The sequence below is a fragment of the Hypomesus nipponensis genome, chromosome 13, assembly GCF_054491055.1.
Source record: "Hypomesus nipponensis isolate SF chromosome 13, ASM5449105v1, whole genome shotgun sequence".
Classification (NCBI taxonomy): Eukaryota; Metazoa; Chordata; class Actinopteri; order Osmeriformes; family Osmeridae; genus Hypomesus; species Hypomesus nipponensis.
Genome location: NC_140373.1, coordinates 14,875,416 through 14,901,971, shown reverse-complemented (window position 1 = coordinate 14,901,971; position 26,556 = coordinate 14,875,416). Strand labels below are relative to the sequence as shown.

Sequence of the window (26,556 nt, the reverse complement as noted above, 5' to 3'; positions counted from 1 at the left end):
GGCGCCACATTCCAATGCTATAGTGTATGTTGGATTCTGATGTGTATGTGGTTTGTTCAATACATCACAGTTGTTGGTAGACATGACAATGGTCAGTCATTTTTAACAACAGTAAAATCTATATCACGGACAACATGATTGTGGCATCAATTGATTGACTGAATAGATCTAGCTTTGCCAGTCAGGCAAACAACAAAATACAAGATTTCAAATTGGTTTTTTTTCATCTTTTTACATTTATTTATTACAAATTACACATACAAATACAATACAAAGGTGTCACTCAAAGGGACAGGCAAGTGTTATTCGTAATATGTATAGTTAGACAACAAGAGTAAGACTTATAAATATTAAAAGAAAACTGGACATGTATTTACCTTCAGTAGAAAGTGCTGTGGAATCTGCAATTGATCTTACTCTGTGCCATCCAGTGTCGGTACAAGAACAAGCAAGCAAGTTTCCTTGTATTTTATCTATTGTTGTATTTTCCTGAAAATGTCATGGGAAAAATAATGCCTCTCACATGCAAAAGTAAAATTATTATAGATTTGAAATTCCTTGTCTAATGTGACTCATACTAAAAATGTATAAAGTTTGATCAGTATTGAAGAACCAAAGATATGCCTTTCAATCAACCCCCCCAAATAAATAATTGATCGAAGCAAGCAAAAAGCATTACATTTAAAAGTATTTCAATAGGTGATTTTACAAAGCAAATGGCTTCTATTGTTTTGAAAGCCTACAGTGGCACATGTGATCATAAAGGGAAAAAAAATCCATAGCTTTAAAAGCCAGTATTGATAGTACATTCAGGTGATAACTTCCCTTCCTAAACAGTGGTGTTTATCACCTAAACAATTGTATGTCATGTAGCTGCATTGTAAACATTTTACATAATTCACAGGTGACACTTTGAGCACTTTTCTTCAAAAAGATCTTGCAGGATCCCACTTTTCAGAAAATGTAACATACATTTGGATGGAAAGTAATTACCAGCAACCATATTTACAAACTCAGCTTTGTTACCAAGACATAATCCTCAAAATGGCAGTGTGATGACCTACAAGGTTCAAATTACCTGACTCAGTTAATCTTTTATGCCGGAGAAAAAGTGTAAAGACAAACAATGTAGGGTTACACAAACAAGTTTTGTCCAAACCAAATGTCACACCCTGTCATTCACTTCCTAACCAGCATGAAACCAATGTTGTTGAATCAAATCCTACATGTGACTGCTGCTTATTTTTGGATTACTTGGACTACATTTTGATCTCTTCTGGAGGCTTATTTATAAAACTTACCAACTTTGATCATAGTCTTCATCATGGTCTATTCAGGAATAGTCTTGGAAAGCAAACTAAGGAGCAGAGGTGACAGTGCCTTGTTTTGAAACAATATTGATAAATGGATAGTGTTTATAAGAATACATTTAATAATAGCCTTGGTTGCTTTCAATAATTTTCTGCTCCAGTCTCATCTTGAGCTCTGAGACCAGGGCTGAGCTGACATTGTTCTCCTTGCTGTGGCTTGATTTCTTGGAGCCCTTTGATGAAACAGTTCCAGAAACTGTGGGCACTGCCCTGGGCCTCTCGCTGGGCCTGGTATTGCTGATGGGGGGAGGGGGCAGGCAGGGGGCCCTGGGGGGTGGAGGTTGTGAACATGGATTGTTGATGTTCTGGTTGGAGTTTTTCTCCAGATCGTTGGTAAGGAATTTTTCAGATTGGTTACTGCTGCCAAGGAACGGCATTCTAAAAGTCCATGGCTGGTGGTTTTGTGGTCTCCTTCTGATGATACGCCGTTCAGGCATGATCCTGTTCGACTTTGTGTTGCGCATGAACATAGCCGTGGAGATGAAAACAGTCAGCCCTACCAATATGCTAATGATACCTGTGACCATGCCTAGGGCTTTCATTGGATTGTCCCTACTTTGCATTAAAAAGGCTGCCATAGGCCCCTTGAGTTGAGTCTGTAAAAGAGCACAAAGATAATACTTTAAATACGTCCAATGGACTGAAAGGAAAGATTTAGTCACCATTTGACCAAAGCACATGACAAGCAAAGCACTGACAGATGAGGCCCAGACAACTGCTCAGTAATACTACTTTACAAGCATACATAAAACAACCACACACACTCTTCACAATCTATTGTCTCCAGCCAAATCGATGACAGTTGATTAGAGAAGCTAAGCACTATGCACACTGCTGGTTGTTGGGAATACTTCTGGCAATGCACTGCATTTGGACAGTTCTCCATAATAAAATGGGACTGCGATGACTGTGTCTCAAACAACCCTGAGTTCAAGTCACTTTGTCGTAAGACAGTTAATGTTTTTGTTCTTTCAATATGGACAAACTTATCTATGATTTGAATGAACTCTCATTAAAAATGTAGCTCTGTCTGGTAATACAATTATCAGGAATGCATCCAAACCAACGTGTTTTTAAAAAGATAACATAACAAAAAGGATTTTGATGTATTGAATTGGGTATGATAGATAGTTGACACTTAAAAAATATGTAAAATTAAAAATGTATTAAACTGATTTTCTGCTCTTTCTACAGTGCATAATGTGCTCCAGTACCTTTTTACAGACAAAGTAGTGGAAAAATAGATATCATATTATTGTTAATATGAATACAAATAATTATTTTTTAATGTTTTTTTCTCAAATATTTCAAATGTCTCAGACATTTACAGTATAATAAATAAACTAAATAACTAAAGAGACATACTGCACGGTATCATTGACGGAGTCTCTCATGGTTTGTGCCTGCGAACTACTTTTATGTAACTGCCCTCAGGGTTAATACGAGACTTTTTCACTGCTTTGCAGTACAAGGTAGTAGATACACAGATCGTTAGTAAGATGATGATGCCGACAATGCATGAAAAAATCCCAAAAACTGTTGCAGGACGCTTGCTGAGGCCCAAGAAGTATGCAATAACTCTCTCTTTGATCTGAAAGCACAATACAACACACAGACAACTCACATAGTATCCCAAGTATAACAACAGAATGTAGGATGAATTAATACAATGTCAACATAAAAATGTGGTGGATGGATGTGAAATAGCTATGCAAATATGATGTTTCAGTCAGGCCTTTCAGTGAACATTCTGCATTATCTTCGATGATTGTGTGCGCATTCTTAGAATGTAGAACAACATAGGTGTGTTCCTTACAGGCATGGCAGGTCTAGAGCTGCTAGCAAGACAATGGGTACTTACGGCCTCAGTGATGTCAATGTTCACCACAGTTGTTGTGCTGAAAGACGGAGATCCTCCATCTCTGGCCTGGACCAAGAGAGACCATTTGCAATCCTTCTGTTTGGTGATGTTCTGGACAATCGCCATGGACTTGATATATGGCTTGAGCTTGATCTCGCCTGTTTCTGAGTTTATGTCAAATATATTGTCTGGGTCTGCTTTCATAATGGAGTACTCTATGACATTGTTAGGTGACTCTGCATCATCATCCACAGCCTGTTTGAGACAAAACAAAATATGAAGATGGAAAAAAAAGACATGCATGCAATGGGATTGTAATTGGGGTGTAATTTGGCAAAACAAATATATAATACAAGTGAAACCTCTATTTTACCTCTATTTTGACAGGTGCACCAATGATCATGGTCTTTTCCAGGAAGTTATCATCAAACTCTGGGTAATGGTCATTGAGGTCTAGGACAGTGACAAAGACTTCGGCCAAGCTATATTTCCCCTCAATATCCTCTGCCTTTACATAAAAGTTGTATTTTGACTTGACCTCTGCATCCAAAGCAGCCCAAGCCTGTGTGTATATGATTCCTGATGATGGGTGAATCAGGAACCTATGATTCATATTAGAGAGAAAGTATGAATAAAAACCATTCAAATACAAAAATTAAAAAAAACAATATAAACAAATCTATTTCAAGCATTGATAACATCATTAAACTAGCACTGACAAAATATTCCATAGCAAATGTCTAGACCAAAGACAAGTAACCACATGTGATCCACAACATCACATTTTCAATCAGTTTCCACCCTTTATACCACTTCTTCTTTGTGAAAATTATCAACTTTCTGGAGTCTGTTAATTTTCACACGTTCGTGATCTCACTTCCTGGCTGTGCCGAGGCAAGAATAAATTTTCACCCCCCCCCCCCCCCCCGACTGTCTCCAAGGTACCTCCAGCTGTCACATAATTGGCAAGCCAGATATGGCAGTCTATTTTTTCCCTTCAAATCCAATTAGGAGATTAGCCAGAATCTTCCTACCATTTTACAGTAAGCAGCGACGACATTACTGAATCTTGCCTCTCTTCTTCCCAACAACAAAGACTGAGGTTCTATAATGCTTTTATGTGCCTCTGAGACAACATTGGATATGTGAATCTTGAATTGTGCTGTCTCACGTCTTCAGAAGTATTGTTTATATCTCATGGAATTAATCAGAGGACATTTTAGCATGTTCATTGATTAAGGATCTCACTATAGAATCTGCATTCAGGCATTGTATACTCACAAATCAGATCCTGATCCATGAATTGAGTATTTGACTTCCCCCCAAAGGCCTGAGTCTGGATCTGATGCCTGAAAAGCAAAGCAGATGAGTTAAGAGTCAACACTCTGCTTAAACCCTAACCCACATGCTAACCATGTTCAGCTATTAGTTTTTTATGTATCTTAAACATTGACAAATTATATAACAAATGATTACGTTCATTAGAGAGTATGTGATCGTTGTGGCACAATTGCGGTATTTTTAAAACAACTGTTCTGAGCAAAGGTCATTCAGGGACCATCCATTAAGTTGATTGTTACTTCCTAAGGATAACCTAGAAATATTGCAAGTTCATCCAGTTTACAATGTGAGAAGGATTTTACACCAGCAGGGACTTTCTACTATAAGACTGGCCCTTGGAGCTCTCCCAAATGGGCCAATGGTCAATGTGATTATCTTAGAGGAACGTTTACCTTTACCCACACAGGGTCTAATTACTTAGATAGCTACTACAAAAAAAAGTATTGGACAAATTGAGTGACACCCTACAGTACAATACGTTGAGTACCAGGAGTGCTAAAAAAAAATCGAACAAACAGAAACATGACTAAAACGCTCTGTCTGTCTACTCAGTCTCTTCTTCACTCTGTTTCTAATGAAACCTGCCCATAAACATGCCTTTATTGGAAGATTTTGGGTAATATGTATCAAATACGTATTTGACCAATTTGAAGCTGATTTTAAAGCAGATTCACCCACCGTCACAGACACAACATTGGAGCCCCCAGGGGAGTTTTCAGGGATCCTGGCAATGTAATACTCGGATATGAATTTAGGGATGTTGTCATTTGTGTCTAGAAGGTTGATCACAATGTCAGCTGTTGCACTGAACCTCTCTGGTGTGTCGATCTCAACCGCTAGCAGCTGCAGGGACAGAATGGAACATTCAGGTCAGCTTCTAAGAGCACTCTTTAGGCCTATCTGTCCAACAATGCAAGGAATGTCTGTGTATGGTTTTATAGTTAATGTCAATTTGCAGGTGTCCATTTCAGAACCCAAAGAGTGCAGTTTGACGTTGTTTGGATAAACGCTTCAACATCTCAACAACAAAAAAATATGATAGTTTTGAGATGGACCTCTTTCAGCCATACTGAGTTGGCTGACCGACTGAGCTGCACTAAGCACTGTAGCCACTGATCTCGCAAGCCAAAAGGACATGGCGAGCCAAAAACAGGCATACAACAGGAACAATATTATTTATGTCTATGCAATTTGACTGCAATGCTGTAACGAGAACAGACTCTAAGAGGGAGCACAGAGGTGTTGTTTAATCACGGGCAGTCAAGGTAGGACAAGCAGAGATTGATAACAGGATCTGTAACAGACAAGTGCGACTACACAAAAGATTGCATTGATGAAATACTGGCTGGCTAACTAAGAGAAAGACAATATTTAAAGTGGATACTTTATTTCAGTCTGTTTAGCTGGAAGGTTATTAGCTACAATTGTTGCTATGTAGGGTTTAACAGTCTAGCCTGTACAGTAGTTAGACAACAGGGATTAGATTTTCATTGCGTTAGGCATCATCAAACAAGGACTTACTTGCTGGACAACCTTTCAATTGACAATTCAAAACTAAGTTTTTTGGGTATATTGTGATTTAGAAGCTAATTCACTTTTACAGCGTTGACAGGCCAGGTGAGCAATGCTGGTATAGCGTGGAATCAGCTTCTTTCCAAAAGGGTTTTCTTTTTGGATGAACTGCTGGCCAGCTAACAGAAAGACAATATAAAATGGATATTTGATTCAATATAGATCAGTGAATATTGTTACATGAATTAATGTGTTTACTGATGCAAAAACTTGGGCATGGGCACTGCACTGCATCTGTAATTCCAGGAATCTGTGTGTATGTGTGTGTGTATGTGTGTCACCGAATTAACTTAACAACACGGTTGCATCACGGGCACTGCACAGTAATTATGACAACTCGGTCAACCATTGTGCATGTAATGACTTATGTATTCCACGAATTGTCTAGATCAGGGGTCGGCAACCCAAAATGTTGAAAGAACCATACTGGACCAAAAAAAAACAAAAAATAATTCTGTCTGGAGCCGCAAAAAATTTAAAGCCTTATATAAGCCTTATAATGAAGGCAACACATTCTCAAAGTGTCTATGTTAGCTATATTAGCTGACTATCAAAATAATAAATAGGCTACAAATACATAATGAGCATTCATAAAAAAAGCTAGCTAGCTTCCGTTACCTAGCAACCTAGCATAACACTCGTAGCAATGCGACTTGCAATGCGATTTGAAGCCATATGATAAAGTTTCTATAGTCAATAAGATAGATAGGTACTTTACTAACCCCCAAAGGGAAATTATTGTGTCCAGAGAGATAGCTAGAAAGCTCACGCAGTCCAGAAAATCTTTAATCGATATGTTGGATATTGTAGCTACAGCAGTAGCTAGCGATCTCAGTCACTACGAGTTTGATACACCTTTACAATATTACCGTTATTCGCTAACAATATCAACAGCAACGACATTGGGTCGGGAACATCTCGTTTTTCAGTTCACAAGATCATAATCATGAAACGTGTTATAATCATAATAATCATAAAACGTGTTTGTGGTTAAATGACATGGAAAATCCTGTTGGCTTCAATGGCTTGTTTAGGTTTACTATCACCAGCCAATATCGACGTTATCCACACCGAAGTAAGATATTTGTTGTTTGGACGTCAGGCTGAAATGTCATATAGTTTTTGTCTATTTTTGTCGGAAAATAGCAGGTTGGAATGTTAAGAATTACATGTGTGACGGTACTCTGTGGGGCCCGCTTTCGGATGATCACATATCTGTGACGCTACCCCTTAAGAGGTTAAAACAAAAATATGTTAACATCTTTTTCCATTTTCATATTTTTTTTAAAAGCTCGGGAGCCACTAGGGCGGCGCTAAAGAACCGCATGCGGCTCTAGAGCTGCAGGTTGCCGACCTCTGGTCTAGATGTTTTTGGGGGTAAGACAATTTAAAAGAAAACCAATATAATACATTTGATCAACATGACATAAGCAATATATAATGTATGAGGCTGTAGGCTATATTATTGGTTGCATGAATGTACCAAAGCATTGTCAATTTGTAAAAGAAATGAGATATTGCTTTTATGCTTTTATTTGTGACTAGATGATGTGGAGGTTGACCAGGTACTTTTGCAAATTTTAATTGGGATCTGAGAAATGTAGCATCACAGGCACTGCACTATCGATCTATGATTCCAGAAATCTGTGTCACTGACATCTTACTCACCTACTTCCTACTTCATCTATCTATAGATCTAGGAATCTGTGCGTGTGTGTGTCTTACCAACATCTTAATCACAGACTGCATCACGCGCACTGTGCACTAGTCAAGAGAACCAGGAGGACTCTGCATGAAACAATTTCTCAGAGACCTTGGTAGATAAATTACCTTGAAAGTTAGGATTGAGCCTTTTTCATAGTCGATGGCAGCAGAGTCTTCCACTATGATGGTGACTTGCGCTTCATTTAGCACTGTCTGAGGAACCACTCTCAGTACTCTGCCTGGGCCCACCAGCCTCAGTTTGAACTTCGCATTAGCTCCCTGGGACAGATATTACAACATTCTGTTATTTGATTTTAGGGAAGTTAGGGAATATTATTGTCTAAATGCAATACCGTATTTCACTTCTTTCAGGAATAACATTTGTAAAATGGCAGACATTATGGGGATGTTTTCATTCAATAAATGTAGTTGCCTAAAATGTATATAACAATATAATTCTGGAGCACGGACTGTAATAGTATGTATCACAATATAGGCCTATTCGCTTTTCTTTAAATATCATGATAATGCAATCCGCACCACTGCGGCTCATCTACCACAATCGTATGGATTTGGATGGGGTATTAGTGATTGGAAGTTCGAATCATTTTATGGACTCGGTTTTTTGAATCTTGTTCATAAAAAAAATATATATATTTTTCGAGTCATTTGTTCATTTCAAAGGGGGGGGGGGGGGGGGCGTTTAAATACAAAGCATCATGACACTTGGTATGATTTGAAATGATTAATATCACACTAGCATTCTATTATCACGCCACACAATTTCACTGCCCTAAACTGTAAGTAAAGTTACGAAAATTCCCTAAATAACAAAACCTGTAATCAATCAAATCAAAGATTGATGTAACCTGTAATCAAAGAACAAATATCATTCACATCTTACTGCTACACCTAGCAGTCACGCGAAAGTGAATGACAAAAACAAATCCTTTGTTTTCTTTTCGGAGCGTAGGTATTCAGATCAAGTGAAAAATTATCCAAAGACTCGGATCCAAAGACACAGTTGTGGTTTATCTTGGTTTTGGTTTCCTCTACCAGTACTGAGCCTATGCAGGTCATGTGGAAAATTATCCAAAGACTCGTACCCAAACAAAGATTCCCTTTCGCGTGACTGCTGTGTTTAAAATAGTAAGACGTGAATGGTATTCGTTCAAAAGTCATACTGACTTGTTTTGTTATTTTCACTTTACAACTTACAGTTTAGTCCACTTACTGCAGCCCCCCTCCTATGGACAATGTCATTGAAAGTTCACAGACTTAAATCAAGTGTGTCTTACACAGAATGTTCCATATAATTTTCTAATCTAAGACCATTTTACTTGAATTGCACATTTGTGTAGCAGATCATATTTTTTAAGAAAACTGTACAGTACAACATGACAGTTTGTTTTGTTTTAAATTGGAATTTATTATCACACTGGCATTTAATTATCACTGCAAACAATTACACTGCACTAAACTGTAAGTGTAAATGTAAAGTGAAAATAACAAAACCAGTCAGTATGACTTTTGGACGAATATCATTCACGTCTTACTATACTAAAAACTCAGTTAGTCACACGAAAGGGAATGAGGTATGTTTCCTCTACTAAACCTATGCAGGTCACGTGAAAAAGGATCCGAACATTCGTACCCGAAGACACAGAACAAATTATATCTGTTTCCTCGACTGAGCCGATGCTACAGTCCCGATGCACGGCCATGAGAAAATGAACGAATCACTCTGAGCGGACTCGTTACTCCGGAGTCATTGAATCGTTCATGAACGACACATCACTATGGGGTACGGCAGGTGTGTCGCATGAGTTGCAAAGCTAATATGTAGCTTTCAACAGTAGCCTTCGTTTATGAGATCACAAGAAAACTTTGTTCAATATTTGTAGTGAGCTAGGTTTAACAAAGTATTACAGGGCTGAATACTAGATTCTGTTGGCCTACAGTAACCATTTCGCAATTCTAACCAACCTGGTATCATTCTTCCATGCTGCATTTTTGACGTCATATAAAACCAAACGCTAAAGCCCGAAAACTACTCCGTCCAATACTGATGAGTATGTGGAAGGCTGCTTGCGATGTTTGCGTAAATTGATTGCAATATTTGGGTTAAAGTTCTGGTGGTAAACCTTGCCCGGGGCACCAAATGTGCTAGGACCACTTTTCAGTATTGTGTTTTAGAGATTGTGAGTACACAGACTCATAGGGAATGGTGGCATAGTCCTACTCTACCTGATCCGAGTCATTGACTGTGATCTTCAAGCCCCTTAGGATCTCTCCAGATGGGGGATGTTCATACATGGTGACCTCAAACTTGTTCTGTGCCCCATTCTCCCCGTAGAAGGTCGGAGGGTGGTTGTTAAGGTCCACCACTCGAACTGTCACCACAGTGATGGTGTGGTCCAACAGCTCATTATTTGGTCCCAGCTCCGAGGCCTTTGTTTACAAGAGACACATCCAACAGACAAGACAGACACACACACAAACAGCTACAATTGGTAACAACAACAAAATATCAATATATTAAATTACAAATAGTGCCCCTAATTCGCGTCTGAACATTCTTCCAGCTCAAATTTGATTGACAGTGGTTTCACAAAATAAGACAAGGAAGAGGGCCCGCTTCGCCGAAGGTGAAACAGAAACAGTATTACTGCTACCAAATTGGTTGGAAATATCAGGCCGCTCCTAAAGTTTTAAATTCATATTCCAGTGGCACGTAGCTGTCTGTGGTACATAACTCTAAGAGGGCCTCATTAGCTTACACAACATGTTTATATGTGACAAAACATTGTGATTGTTTAAAAAAAAAATCGTACCTCTTGTACCTTTAAGACATACCTTGATTTTGATTTCATACAGTTCATTTGTCAACTGGACTGGATGAGCAAGAAGAGTTATGCAGCCACTAGTGTCATTCACAGCAAACACACCATCAGTACCTAAAAAAGTAATGTTCATACTGCAGTCACAATAGTTACAAACTGCAAATTAACAAATATCTTCATTCATTTTGTTAACCTGTCAGTTTTGAAAGTTACAATGTAGGTAACCCATCATCTGAGGTTTTAGTAGTCCAAGCCAATCAGATAACATCTAGCTGTAAAGTTCTACACTTTGTAATGACAGGTGAAATTTACCAATGGGACTGTAAATTTGTAACCTGTTGCCAGATGATTTGTTACACATATCTATCTGGGAAGTTGTCATTGGAAACTTGAAAATGGCAGGCCCTTAAAAAAAAAAGAATTGGCTGGTGATAGGATGAACCAACTGTCTATGACCGTCTACCACAGGACTTTAACCACACCTGTTGCTGCCAATAATTCCTCATAGGATGCTGATTGGTACAAACCAGATAAATTGGGAGCTTGGCAAAATTGATTTTTGCATGGTTGTGATCTCAAAAATCCAGCTGTCTCGCTAAGTTAGTGATTTTTGCTACTAACTTGCAAAGTTTTGTTCAGTGCACTGAAAAGCTTCTTGATGAGTCTGACTTATTATACATGTATATAGCCAGGGTCGGACTGGCCATCGGGAGACTCGGGAGATTTCCCGAATGGCCGGTCAAACAAACGGCTACTGCAGCCACGGCACTATTCAAGAAAAAAAAATCCTAATAGTTTACGTTCACTTTGAGGATGGCATTAATACCATTCAGTGGCGGTGCACAGGGGGGGCAGGGGGGGGCGGTCGCCCCTCTGAAAAATATGTTGGGGGGGCGTCGCCCCCTCAATAAAATCCACCGCAAATGTTGAGAGAAATTCACGGCTTAATTCTGCCCCCTAAACTGCAGGAAATAGCGTTTCAGAGGGTCTAGATTTCATTTTCAAAAAAATCTCGCCCCTCCATCACAAAAACCATGCCGCCGCCTTTGCCATCCAACTGTTTAACTGGAGCGATCCAAAATCCAAAGGGTGGGGGTGGGCATTTCCCCCATGTAAACTTGAACGGTGCACTTGTCCGTCCATTTTACAGATTACGATTGGTCAAAAATCTGTCGTATTCCGGGTACAGCCAATTCGTTGGAGCTATTTTAGCTTACATTGTTGTTTCTTTAGCAAAGAAATGGAAAGGAAAAGAAAAGGAGGAAAACAACAGGCACAGCAAGCAAATGCTGCACAATGTAGAAGTATACAATACATGTTTACGCCGTCAAAAGACGAGAAAGTTTGCAGCCCAAAGATGCGGCTGTACCAAAGGCGCCAGGTGCAAGTAGCTGTGAGCTGCTGTAATTTTGACATTTAGAAAATTCAAATATCATTCCAAACCATATTGTTATATTTTTCAACATTATACATTTGGTATTACTGTTAGCCAATATATAGGCTATACATTTTAAATTAAGTAATAGAAATGGCCAAGAGAAAAAGGCACTCATCTAAAAATGCCGGTTAGTGTTTCAAAGACCCAGACCCCCAGTCCAACCCTGTGTATAGCATTAAGATAATATTGCATGGAAGCTTTATGGCAAAGATAAGAAAATAAATGCTAGGCTAGTGATTCAAGATTGAGAGAGAAATTGATGCTACATTAGTAGGGCACATCACTATTTAGCCTTTTTGTAAATATATGCACTTGGGCGGCATTTAGGGCAGTTTTACCAATGTTGGCTTTAATTTGTCATCATGGTATTAGTGTACATACTTTACCCTTCGTTTTGCAAAGTTTAAGGGACAATGTACTAGTATATTTCTGTTTAAGGAGGAGTTTGTTAAAGACTATTTCATGTTTTGTGAAGTGGTAATATATATATATATATGATTTTAATGTTATTTAAAAGCTGGTCAGTTTTTTTTCTTCTTTTTCATCTACGATTTATTGACACAAAGATATTGAGGTAATGTGGACATTACCTACATACATAAATACACCCCTTTCAGCCATTTTGTATTGCATTTTTTATTCCATTTCACCCTATATAAAGACACATATGCCTGCACAATATCCCTATCCATGCTGTTTCCCCCCTCTCCCAGCGCAGGTCACGCGCTGAGGTTTAGAAATAGCCCAAAAACATGCCTCCCAAAATCGACACATTTTAAGCTTACTCAAATCGAACATTCCAAGCATTCCATTCTGTTAATAATGCAATTAATCTAGCTTATTGTTACGTTCACACACTCTTTGTACAAAATATGGGCATAGTCCTATGTTGTAGCCAGATGTAAGAGGTTTAAAAATGCTAATTTTCACATTTTTACTCAATATTTCAGAAATGATATTGTAAGACATTTCACTGAATGGGCGACTATAATTTTAGGTAGAAATTAGAAAAGGGAGAATTGCTGCTTTGAGGGAGGAAGTCATGTACGAGTGGAGACAATAAAGGTTGCCTGGCCGAATCAAGGAGTCACGGAGCCCTGTAGTCTGTCCGTGTCTCTATTATAATAAATTATAAGCCTTCAAGAATGATCGGTTACACTATGTGAATCCAATGATCATAACATCCCCGCCAATGCCGTCATCTCCTTTTATTATTCCCATCTTATTTTATTCATAAATGGATTAGCCTACCATTTCCAGTTATTAATCAATAGTCACTGAATGATTAAGTCATTAATTTGTTTTGCTCATGTGTGATAGCTCTTAATGGTTTACAAACTGCCTAGTTGAGAGCTTTTGTGAACATAGTTTGGTGTGTGCTGCCACTTGCCATTCAGACACACAGTCTCCTGTCACATGCTGCAGCATTTATGAAACCCTAACTTTTTATACGATTATTTAAAAATGTTCTACCTTGACCATTCCCTGTGAAATTTGGCACATCTATTTGAATGGTCCCAATACCAAGAAAATAAGGACCCCATAATGAATTATTGCCTCACTTAAATGTAAATATTTAACATTTTCATTTGATTGCACTGTAAAACGTTTCTGATGCTAATGTTAAACTTGTTTTGTTCAACTAGCTGCGACCACATACATTTTTGTGACCATGTGAAGTCTGGTGATGTGCGTGAGTATAAAATAGCATTTATATATTCAGTTACACTTATATTCAGACTAATATTTGTTTTCTGACTTACATTTATAATCAGAAGTAGTATAGTATACTGTATAGTTCCAGCTATATACCCAGGAACAATATTTCTATATTTAGACTTAAATTTCTATATTCAGGAATTCTATTTATGTATTTCTAGTTTAGCCCCTCAATATGTACACAGTATATATTTAATGTGTTCTGCATTTGCACAAACAGCTCCATAGAAATTATGACATTGCTTACCATTAACAATGGAATAATGAATAGGTCTAGGATTGCCTTGATCTCCATCTTTGGCATTCACAATGAATATCTCAGTGCCCTGCAAGCACACAGCAGACATTTATGAGAACCAAGTATTTAAATTGACATACCACATGGAATTTCATATGATTGTCATGATATATAGCGTAGAAGGATCGAGTTGTCCAGCACTTACAGGAACAGAGACTTCATAGACATATCCAAAGTAAGGTGTGCCAATAAAGGTTGGCGATGTATCTTGGGCATCAATCACGTTGATGGTGATGGTGGCTGTTGAAGTCATCACCTGGTGCTTGTCTTTTAACTTCCCACCCCCATCCTGAGGCAAAAACAAAAGAAGAACATATTTTTATTGGTTGCCATTATGAACTGAAGATCTGTCGGGTAGGTTGTTGACTGATGCTCTGAGGCCCTCATGTACGTATATTTGCAAACGTAGCGTTATCAGCGCCATGGCCAACCTGCAGATACCGCACGCTGTGATACTTAAGTTTACGTCGTATTTACCAAACCTTCAATTCATCGGGTAAGCAGCACCTTTCTCCGCCCAGTATACCGTAAATTGCGAGCATTTAAATGCGCAATTGAATGGGCCTCCTTCTCTCTTTCTACCATGGATCAGCCACCAAAGTCAAAACAGCAAAAACAAAGATTTGCTTGTAAATGAAAATGATTTTCTTGTTCATGAGGTAACACCAAATTTAAATACTATAGGCCGGAATTCTATATTGTCGCGGCGGTAACCCTCGGACCCGGTGGTGGACTCCGGAGGTGAGGGATGCCGTCAAGCTGAAGAAGGAGGCCTATCGGGCTTTATTGGCTGGTAGGACTCCTGAGGCAGCTGATGTGTACCGGCAGGCCAAGCGGAACGCGGCTCTGGCGGTCGCGGAGGCAAAAACCCGGGCATGGGAGGAGTTCGGCGAGGCCATGGAGAATGACTTCCGAACGGCTTCAAAAAGGTTCTGGACCACCATCCGGCGACTCAGGAGGGGGAAGCAGTGCTCTGTCAACACTGTATACGGTGGGGACGGTGCGCTGCTGACTTCGACGGGGGACGTCCTGGATCGGTGGAAGGAATACTTTGAAGACCTCCTTAATTCCACCAACACGCTTTCCGACGTGGAGGCAGAGTCTGGGGACATTGGGGGGGGCCCTTCTATCTCTGGGGCCGAGGTCGCCGAGGTGGTTGAAAAGCTCCGCGGTGGCAGGGCCCCTGGGGTGGACGAGGTCCGCCCGGAGTTCCTTAAGGCTCTGGATGTTGTAGGGCTGTCTTGGTTGACACAGCTCTGCAACATCGCGTGGACATCGGGGACAGTGCCTCTGGACTGGCAGACCGGGGTGGTGGTTCCCCTCTTTAAAAAGGGGGACCGGAGGGTGTGCTCCAACTTTAGGGGGATCACACTCCTCAGCCTCCCTGGGAAAGTCTATTCAGGGGTCCTGGAGAGGAGGGTCCGCCGGATTGTCGAACCTCGGATTCAGGAGGAGCAATGTGGTTTTCGTCCTGGCCGTGGAACAGTGGACCAGCTCTATACCCTCCGCGGAGTCCTGGAGGGTACATGGGAGTTCGCCCAACCAGTCTACACATGTTTTGTGGATTTGGAAAAGGCGTTCGACCGTGTCCCTCGGGGGCTCATGTGGAGGGTGCTCTGAGAGTACGGGGTACCGGATTCCCTGATCGGGGCTGTCCGGTCCCTGTACGACCGGTGCCAGAGTTTGGTCCGCATTGCCAGTAGTAAGTCGAACTTGTTTCCGGTGAGGGTTGGACTCCGCCAGGGCTGCCCTATGTCACCGATTCTGTTCATTACCTATATGGACAGGATTTCTAGGCGCAGCCAGGGTGTTGAGGGGGTCCGGTTTGGTGACCTCAGGATCGGGTCGCTGCTTTTTGCAGATGATGTGGTCCTGTTGGCTTCATCGGGCCGTGACCTTCAGCTCTCACTGGAGCGGTTCGCAACCGAATGTGAAGCGGCTGGGATGCGAATCAGCACCTCCAAATCTGAGGCCATGGTTATCGACCGGAAAAGGGTGGAGTGCCATCTCCGGGTCGGGGAGGAGATCCTGAACCAAGTGGAGGAGTTTAAGTATCTCGGGGTCTTGTTCACGAGTGAGGGAAGAATGGAGCGCGAGGTCGACAGGCGGATCGGTGCGGCGTCCGCAGTGATGCGGGCTCTGCATCGGTCCGTCGTGGTGAAGAAGGAGCTGAGTCGAAAGGCGAAGCTCTCTATTTACCAGTCGATCTACGTTCCTACCCTCACCTATGGTCACGAACTATGGGTAGTGACCGAAAGAACGAGATCGCGAATACAAGCGGCCGAAATGAGCTTTCTCCGCAGGGTGTCCGGGCTCTCCCTTAGAGATAGGGTGAGAAGCTCGGTCATCCGGGAGGGGCTCAGAGTAGAACCGCTGCTCCTCCGCGTCGAGAGGAGCCAGCTGAGGTGGCTCGGGCATCTGATTAGGATGCCTCCTGGACGCCTCCCTGGTGAGGTGTTCCGGGCACGTCCCACTGGAGGCCCCGGGGAAGACCCAGGACACGCTGGAGGGACTATGTCACTCGGCTGGCCTGGGAACGCCTCGGGGTCCCCCAGGAAGAGGTGGTGGAAGTGGCCGGGGAGAGGGAAGCCTGGGCCTCCCTGCTTAGGTCGTTGCCCCCGCGACCCGATCCCCGGACAAGCGGTAGATGACGACGATTCCATATTGACACAAAAAAGGCCGGAATTCCACATCGACACAAAAAAATGCCATCTAGACCGAAATTACAAATTGCAGTCACTGTAATATTGCATGGCTGCTTAATTACAGAATTTTCACCGTAAAATAGAGGTACACTTTAATGGGTGGTTTTAATGGGTGGTTTTTGTACATACCGCGGAATACATAATGTACTATAGAAACTATCAAAAAACTATTCTATGAAATGAATAAGTTATTACTTTCTTTGGTATTTTTGTGATGATTGCTGGGTAAAATGTATGTTGTCCAATGTCATGTCTCTATTTGATCATGTGAAGATACAGTACGCTATCGTTACACCAATTCGAAGGTCACGACAACGTACTTCATTGAGCATAGCACAACTGAACGTGTTGCAATGCCTTTTAAGCATAGGAGTGGAAGCAGGAAAAGGCAAGATAAAAAAGATTAAGATGAGAAGGTGGCAAAGCCGCCAAAATTAGACTATTTTTTACCAGACCATCAACTAGTCGCCAGACCACGAAGTCCGCCATGGACGACCCCCCCACGGACCACCCCGACACGGGCGTCACCCCTGCTAGCAGCAGTTAAGCTGGGATCAGTATCGCTGCCCTCAGACAGGTAACCTACGGCTATTGTGATAAATATACATTTCAAGCAAAGTTATACCGTACATACATTATGGTCGGGCAGGATAACTAGGATTCAAGTTGGGTAAATAGTGGTCACTACTAGGTGGATAGCAAATTATTCTGTTAAGCTACCAATAGTCTAGCAGGGTGCTAGGGAGGCTATTCCTAGGAGGGGGAGGGGAGCCAAATGTAAAAGTGTTTCCCCATCTATTCCAATGTAAAAAAAAATGTTTTGCGTTCGGTGGGGGAGGGGGCGTCATAATATCTTGCACCTGGGCCCGTCGTTACTACGTTACGCCACTGGTACCTCCCCATATTTTAGCGCGCACGTTGCGAAACAAATACGTTTGCAGTGGGAGCAAAGGCGTTGGTACATGAGGCCCTGAGGCTACTGAAAATTACTGTACGCATAATATTTATGTGTGTATTATCTTTGACAGAAGCTGGTAAAATGGTCCACAATATAGGTGCATGTCAGCAGTTTTTTTAACTACTGTGCCTATTTCATAAAACTAAAGTTAGGCCGGTTAGTTCTAAACAAATGCAAAATGGGGAAACTAGCTGCCCATTTTTGACGTTCATGTATTTTATCATAATCCTGAGATATTCTCTTGTCAGTCTGAGATATGTATCTCATAATTCTGAGATATGTATCTATATTTTTTAGACGATTGGAGAATTCTGTTCTGATGAGGCACATACCATCTTCTACCAAAGTTCACAGCACCTCCGAACAAGTCTTATTTCAAATTAACTTAATTTACAGGGCACAACATTGCCCCTGCTGTTTTATTCTCTTTGAAAAGCACTTCTGTTCAGGGTGTATTTCTTTGATAATTTAAGAAGAATTTATACATTGTGTCTGTCAAGAATCACATCACAATTGTGCAAAAATGTTTGCTGACTGTTGGCTTGAAAACACATATTACACTTAAAATACACATTTTCCCTTAGCATATTAGGCTTTAAAGCCAAAGCTACAATGACCACATTTTATGGAGCTTACGTTTGAGATGAAAGTAAATTACAAACATTTAGCAATTTTAACAAGTCAGCTGTTCAAGTTTGTTTCTTGAGGGTTAGCTGACAACCCCACAAACTGATAATGATAGGTAGTCTAGTGGGGGAGTAGTTGTAGGTGGAGTTAACTTACTAGTGTTTCCACCCATTAAAAAGTGTGAAAAGTTTGTTAGTTCAACGTAGCATGTCTTTTTAATCTATTTTCAACAATAAATTACACATAATTTGAAAGTTTACAATAAGGACTTTCATGATTACAAAAAAATGTTAAAATTACCATGACCAACTTGAGGATCAAAATACCAGTACCTGTCACTATTATTTTCAGATTTAGAAGGACCACAACCATAAGAGTTACTTCTGCATGCAGATTACAAATCTTTTTTCAAAACCAGGGAGAGGAATGATATCCCTGACTCACCTTGGCGACCACAGTCATAAAGTGTGTTGGCATGGTCTCATAGTCCAGGGTCTCTCCGGGTTTGATTCGAACGACCCCACTGTGGCCGTCAATGGTGAACTTGGTGGTGGGCGAACTCTGAAAGGATTTTGATTTATTGATTTTGATTTATTGATTTTGATTTGGTTTGACAGGATTCAAACCAAAATATCCCACCCCCTCTCTTAAAAGCCACTCCTCCAAAACATATGAACACGCTGCCTGACTACTGCTGGGAAGTAAGTATACAGACAGACAAGTAGCCTGTCCAATCATTGTCCTCAGTCCGAATGCCATCCAATCATTAGTGCCAGTCCGACCTTAATGATTGGTTGTGTTTAGTACAGTCCTGCAACGCCTACAGATATTGGATTGTATTGGTTGCTATCAGCATGTGAATCTTATCTCTGAAAATATGTCAGTGCTTCTCAACATTACCTACCCTGCCTTAAAGCAATTGCAATAACTTGAAGTAATTGCAATAACAACGGCACATTTATTTAGCAAAACTGTCCTTTATATTGCTGGTGTTTGCTTGTTTGTGAGGTTTTAGGTGTCTATTTCGAAATGGATTCCCAGTTGTCACGTGCACAGTTGCCAACTTAAGCTCTGACTAAGCCTTCATTACCTTGCTGATGTGTAAATTAAATATGCACAGCTAAATGCATTGTCAATTAATCATTTTCTTCACAGGTTTTTTATGCTTAATAAACACACACTGTTCACATACCTAAATTCCAACCGAAAGTTAGAGCAAGCCTGTGAACAGTGTGACTAATAGCCATGATTGTCACCTGTAAGTAGTAGAACACACTGCCTCCTGAACCCATGTCCTTATCCACTGCCTGCACTTTGTATATGCTACTTCCAGGGAGAGTGTCCTGTACATGACATTAACATTCAAGGTCATTCCAAGGTTAATTCAATAATATATTCATAAATATACTGTGGTGTAGCAAAGCTGTCACTGTAAAGATTTAACACAAACCTCTGGGATGGCAATTACAAAAGGCAGATTTTGGAACTCTGGTCGCTCATCATTGGAGTCAGTGACAAACACCCTTATTGTCTCAATAACCTGTAGAAGAGAAGATGACAAATTAACGAATCTCAGACAATATTTAGCCTTTTGTGGACAATATATTCTGTTTGTCAATAAAGCTTACCTTATTCCGACCATCAGTTATGCAGACAAACACTGAAAGTTCATCTTGTTCCTGAAACCATCCCCCCCAAAAGGTGTTTAGGCAAACCATAGGACACATGATTACATTGCTGTTACACACATCCTCAGTCTGCACTGTTTTGTACTCACCTCTCTATCTAGTTCCTCGATTAGGGTCACATATCCTGACTTCGGGTCCACTTTGAAGTATTCTGTAGAGCCCTTTTCAAAAGCCAGCCCATATTGTACTTCATCCCCTTCTGGGTCTGTACCATTCAGAACATAAACATGCGTTCCTATAGCACATGAGAAAGTGTTGAGTATATTGTTTTGATAATTGACATGCATACACTATACAGTCTGGCAGTATTTCACAAAGTAGGGTTAACATACTCTGAGTTCAAACCACAACTCTGTATTGACTGACTCTGAGCAGCCAAATTCAGAGTTGACAGTTTCAGAACAGGTGGTAATAATTAGTTCAGTTGATTCTGAGTCTAATTAATCCTCAGTAAAGGTCGCACATAAGGATATAAAAAGCCCTCGTTAATGGAACACAGATAACATTATTAATCATGGCAACCGCCTATTTCTCCAAATTGGAATTAGAAATATTAATGACTTCTGAATGGCGAATATGAACTAATATTCATTAAAAAAGCAATACCACCACAGCAACAAAATAATTTGAGTGCTGACCGAGTGAAAAAAAATTGACATCTTGAGTGGTCCACTTATTCAACATTTAATTGTGTGTATGCATTTTATTTGTTTTTACATTTATTTAGGTGCAAACCAGCAGGCACCAAACACAATTAGCAGTAATTGAAGATCAAACACAAAAATAGAGTTCAAACCGTTATGGTATAATTGCAATACTAACAATTGTGATGTTGAGCTTAATTAAACAGCATTCAGTGGCTACATTTAATAAATGTTCTCCAATTAAAAACCTTTTTTAACCGTCAGCCATCTCCACACTACCAGTATAAAATTGTGTCCATTTGAAACTAAGTGCTTTTATACATACAAGTCTCAAAATGTGTGCTTACTCGACAAATCTGACATCCATTATAGCCAATGGGAAAAAGTCACTGTCACTTTTCACAACTTGACAGACAATTGCCTTGGAAATATTCTCAGCGTCACCGATGTTATATAAAAAACTTTACACAAAGTGTAAAAAAGTGCAACACAAATAATGTGTTCTACACTGAGAGAATGTCCATGTTGTATCATATGAATGATATGACATGGCTGAGAATATTGTTCAGATAAATGATAGAGCTAGATTTATTGTTGCAAAAAAAAATGGTAATGCTCAATTATATTCATCAGGAAATGATAAACATCTAATCAGGGTCTTATCACCATCTCTTGACAGGGATTTCAGTATTTGTGTTTCGAAATTAACTGGCTCTTCGAGAAAAGGACACGCCATATCTGAAACATTCAGATAGCAGGTTTCAGTTAAAGATTAGGACAAACTCAGGGTTAGTTGAGTAAAACCTCCTGGCGAATAGTTTAACTTCATGGACTATGTTGCCGTAGCACCTGACTCAGAGAAATGCTGAATTGGCTCTTTGAAACTGTAAACCAAGGTTTCCATCAATTCTGAGTCAATTTAGAGTTTTCACTAAACCCACTATGTCTACTGTAGTCAAGAATAACCTTGCATACATGTGTATTGACAATTTATTTGGTGACAAAATATTTAACAGTATTTGAAGGAGTCTATGGCTGTTTCATCTCTCTCCTTTGTTTTCTTACTCTACGTCCCAATCTGGAAGGCATTACAATAATAATATGCTCAGTGCTGCTACTACTTTTCATATGTAAACTTGGTGTACAAGCATTTAATAATCTTTGAATTATAGATCTCTTAATAAAAATATACTTACCAATTGGTGTATCCTCCGAGATGCTGAACAAAGCCATGTTGCCATTCGAACTGCTTGGTCCATTATCGAAAAAATAAGGTGCAAAGTCTAATTGCCCTGATCATAAACAAAATTGGTCATATTTTGAATATATATTGTAACAATGTCTTAATAGTATAACTATATTTTACTACAATATTGATTCAGTAATTATTGAACTCACTTGCCAAGAGGACAGATACTGTAAAGAGTAGAGTGTGTACAGTCATTAGAAGCCATATATAAGGTCTATACAGTATCAATACCACACAAGCAAATACAATAAGTACCGTCCTACTTACTTACACTCAAATAACGAGATGGGGTAAGACATGGGGTGATAGGATTAATGTTATAGTGACAAGATAATACTGTGAGGCTTTAACTCCTAACCATCACATAAAGACAATAGGACACCAAAATTAAAAAATACCTACCCATGAAGAAATGGACCAAGAAGAACAGAACAACAGAGGCTCTTATTTCGCTCTTCATGCCGGTAGAGAAACAAGGTTTAGCTGTATCATGCGGAGGGCTTTGGGAAGGTAGGTTAACCAAATACCCTTTTGGAGACGTCTAGTATGTGGCTCAGTGGAAGACAGGCTGGAACAGATTTCAGGCACTAATCCAGTGACGCATTCTTTACCCCGCAGACATCTTTTACTGTACCTGTCTGCTTCCCCCACTTGTTCCCCGCTCTTTCCTATACAGAGCTAGACAAAGATCACACTTGTCACTACTCAATAGTGTGATCACACCTTATTGTTGACGACATAATTGTACAATTAATTAATCGATTAATTATCGAAACGGTTAAACATAACATATTTGGGTCCTTTCTTTTTTTCTAAGATTCTTGGGTCCTTTTTTTGTATGAACCACTTGTTTAACTCTCTCTAAACAAATGCATTGTGAAACCACCAATTTAACCATTTAGAAATGAACTTTCAGTAGTGCAATAGCTTCTCAATCTATATATAAGCGACTAACTATTAAATGTGTAAAAAAATTATTAAATGAAATACCAGTCAAAAGTTTAATAGCAAATATATAGGTATGAATCAAGTAGGTATGACCTGCCTGTTTGTCCCTGGGCTCTGGAACGTGACATTATTCAGTGTTGATTCACTCAGAGGTGCAGTTGTGTGCACATCCTCTATTTACATGTTTTAAAATAGTGTGTGAAGGTTGATGACAGACTTAGCACCAGTGGCCAGTCACAAACGTGCACAGTTCCCCTAATATATGCAGTAACCATGAGGGGTTTTACTGTCTTACAGTCCAAAAGGCCCAAATGAGAGCTTACTCATTTGACATTTTTCTGCTGCTTAACCCCTGCCCCCACACATATGCTTTAAGTACCACAACAAGGCACGTGTAGGGCATTAGCCTTTTCCAGTGTCTGAAATGTTATTGACACAAAGGCTTAAAATGGCAATTGTTAAGAAAAAATAGATCGCAAAAATTATCGGCAGCCAATTGCCAAGGTTTTCTCCTCCATCTCATCCGCCATCTTGTCTTTCAACACACCATTTACATTTATCATACATGTCATGTACAGTATATAATTGAACAGATTTGAACACACCAAAGCAAAGAGCCTGCACATGTATTCGTTTTTTTTAAGCACCTGTATATTTACAGATGTTAGCATCTGTTACAAGTGGACTAGTTCGGAGGTTTAATTTAGTAAAGTGGGCAGATGGTGGACAAGAGGATTAGCATGCTAATCTTTTGTCATCTGGTGCTGAGCAACACCAGTCTATGGGGAAGTAGAAGGTGCATCCTGTTTGTTCGTTACTATCTAGTTAGGGCCAGTGACTAGACTTCAGAATAATACTGTACATGCACATGTAACAGTTGTTAGTACTCTTCGTGCGGTGTCTGATGTCACCATGTAGTTCAAGTCTTTTATTGTCAGGTACACAGAACAACACAAGGTCAGACTGGGCACTGAAATTCTTAAGACAACGCAAGCACCTGGCATAACATAACATATAAGTACACAGAACATAATTTACATCTATACTAAGCGAAAAGTGAAACTTCCTAAATATACAGATAGCAATAAATAATCCACTATACCAGTGGTTCTCAAACTTCTTTAGACCCCGTACCACCTCAGAAAATATTTGACTCTCCAAGTACCACCATTATGACCACCGTTAATATACAGTAGCGTATATCTTATTGGGCTCCCGACAAACTTTTTTTACAATAGGATTACAGTAGCCCCTGACAAAATAAATTTGGAGCGCAAGCAGAACATTTTGGGGTACACCTTATATCGATCTGCAATGCAATTATTAATGTAGAGAGGGTACAATTTCTGTTGAAAATGAAACTAAACATTCCACAGCGCAGTAGGCTATTCACAATTCTCCGACCGCTACACAGACTATTTATAAACTTTACAGAATTAAATAAGGTTAAACAATCCGAGGACTAAGAACAACCAACTAACTGTTATCATGAACGCACCGCATTTCACTAAATTAAAGATTGCTCAATGTGAGCATAAAAGAAAACTTAGTGTATTTCAATATATTTCAATGTAAAATAAAATTCAGGTTGCTCAAATACGAGCCAAAAAATTAGATCTTAAAAAATTCAACCCTATCAAATTCAATCCAAAAATGTTTTGAGCCTATAAAACTCGACCCCAAACAATTCAAGCCTATCAGATTCGACCCAAAAAATTAAAAATTCTGATTTTTAACATCCGGGATATCAAAGACAGGTACAGCAATCGAGCCTTAATGCAATATTTGATCAAATCGGACTCACCGAAGAATGGTTGTTTTCCCTGGTAGTCATCATGCGTTTTCTCTTCTCTAAAGCTCCATTGCTCAACCTATCCTTGGTATCTGATTTCTGAATTATTAAAGGTCAACATTTTCAGCTCGAATTTGATAGGCTCTTATTTTTTTGGCTCAATTTTTTTCTGCTCTTTATTTTTCGGCTCAAATTTGATAGGCTCTAATTTTTTGGGCTTAAATGTATTAAGATTTTAAAAAAATTGCTAGAATTTGAGCAACCTGAATTTTATTTTACATTGAAATATATTCAGCTGAGAATTTGGTCTTGTTTCAATTTCATTACAATAAGTATTCAATGTTTTTTAAAATTCAAAACATTATGGCACTGATTTGCTTCCATAAACCATCATTTAATAACTAACTGAAAAAAGTCTGACAAGCGTATTCGGTCTCCTATTGGCTGATCCCACCAGCCTTTCTTACAGGTAATTATGCATTTTGAAAGTTATTGGACACTCACTGAAATGTGTGATTTGTGATAAGAACATAACAATGATACTTTTTTCTTTCGAGTAATAATAAATGAGCTGTCCATGATTCTGTTCATCAAAAAAAAAAAAAGCCTCACTTTCCCCAAAAATGCATGGCCTAGTTCAAAGGTGGCAATTGTGTGTAGGTCATTTGACAAAATAGTGTGTTGCAAGGCCAGATTAACCATTAGGGTAACTGGGCACTTGCCCAGGAGCACATGACATCTAAGGGGTCCTGGACAATGTCAACTAAAATGTTATATAACGTTATGAACGCAGTCCTAAATCTCATTAATGTGAGTACTTTATTGCAACTCGTTCGATCAAAATATTATGTTAAATCACGTCAAAAACAGTGTTTGTGTAGTGTAGTAGCCAGTGCCGCTGCTCCCATAACGTGCACTACGCGCTGTGCGTAGTGCAACAAAAATTGCCTCAATTTACAATTTTTTAAGAGTTTAACAAGCTAACTTGTACTTGAAACAATGACTTCAACATTTATTTTAACCTATTTGAAAAATGTTACTTTTCTGAATGTAGTGTGTCAGTGTCACGTAACTGCCCATCTCAAATCCCATTTGCTATTCACCTCCCTAGTCAATCTACTGCAGACAGGCTGCGGCCAACAAGACAGTAGCAGCAACTCTACACATGGATGATTATTTTCTTTTAAAAAATCTTGATTTTATTTGCGGACAATGACATGGCTCGATAGCTGGCTAGTCTTGCTGTTAAACATACTGTCAAATTGTAATTACTGTTTGGAGAAAATGTCAACTTTGATGCGGTCATCTCACATCCATTTGCTATACAACTCGCTCCACAGGCTGCGGCCGTACTGTAGCCTAGTAGTATATGGCCGATATTGTTTGTGAAAATCTTGATATTGATTTTTGGGACAGTGACATGGCTGGTTAGCTAGCAAATCTTATTGTCAAACATACTGTAAAATTATATTTACTGTTTGTCAACCGTACACAATGTTATTGCCTCTGAATCCTGCTAGCCTAACGTCAGCTTTCGGGCTAATAGCTCAGCCAAGGGAAAGCCGGTGTTGGTTCTATGAGCTGAGCGGACTATAAAATATCTGAGTTGGCTAACGTTAAAAACCGATTTGTTTAGCAAAACGCCTGAAAACATAAATTAATGTTTGTAAAAAAAAGAATTGTTGGCAAGTGACCATGGTATAAGCGGGATACTGCCCTTCGAGGTGTCCAATATCACCTGATAATGGACTCCGCGGAAACGTGCTGTGCGTCGGACGGTTCATGCCTCCGCATCGTCC

At 39.7% G+C, this 26,556-nt stretch overlaps 1 protein-coding gene across 2 annotated transcripts; it reads right to left on the bottom strand.

Annotated features, from left to right (window-relative positions):
* Positions 1–306: 306 nt before the first annotated feature.
* Positions 307–22,579, bottom strand: LOC146260387 (cadherin-related family member 1a-like). 2 transcript variants are annotated; one of them, XM_084670262.1, is made up of 18 exons: positions 22,420–22,579; positions 22,167–22,184; positions 21,965–22,060; positions 20,214–20,359; positions 20,065–20,115; positions 19,887–19,976; positions 19,693–19,779; positions 18,881–18,997; positions 14,292–14,435; positions 14,096–14,174; positions 10,705–10,805; positions 10,096–10,299; positions 7,975–8,127; positions 5,251–5,415; positions 4,513–4,580; positions 3,605–3,833; positions 3,232–3,486; positions 307–1,966 (listed from the first exon to the last, which is right to left on the bottom strand). In XM_084670262.1, exons 1-18 carry the CDS (start codon positions 22,475–22,477, stop codon positions 1,430–1,432), a joined length of 2,598 nt encoding a protein of 865 aa, XP_084526388.1. In that variant the 5' UTR covers positions 22,478–22,579; the 3' UTR covers positions 307–1,429. The 2 variants fall into 2 exon arrangements, with proteins under 2 accessions (XP_084526388.1, XP_084526387.1); XM_084670261.1 differs by lacking the exon at positions 22,167–22,184.
* Positions 22,580–26,556: the final 3,977 nt, after the last annotated feature.

What these genes read in the sequence shown, in the direction of transcription:
- LOC146260387 (XM_084670262.1), bottom strand. Translation starts at nt 22,477, where the DNA reads ATGAAGAGCGAAATAAGAGCCTCTGTTGTTCTGTTCTTCTTGGTCCAT. An exon ending in TCGAGGAACTAGATAGAGAG is followed by an intron (nt 20,116 to 20,213) that starts GTGAGTACAAAA and finishes GGATGGTTTCAG; the next exon opens with GAACAAGATGAACTTTCAGT. An exon ending in TTATGACTGTGGTCGCCAAG is followed by an intron (nt 14,436 to 18,880) that starts GTGAGTCAGGGA and finishes TTTTTGCCTCAG; the next exon opens with GATGGGGGTGGGAAGTTAAA.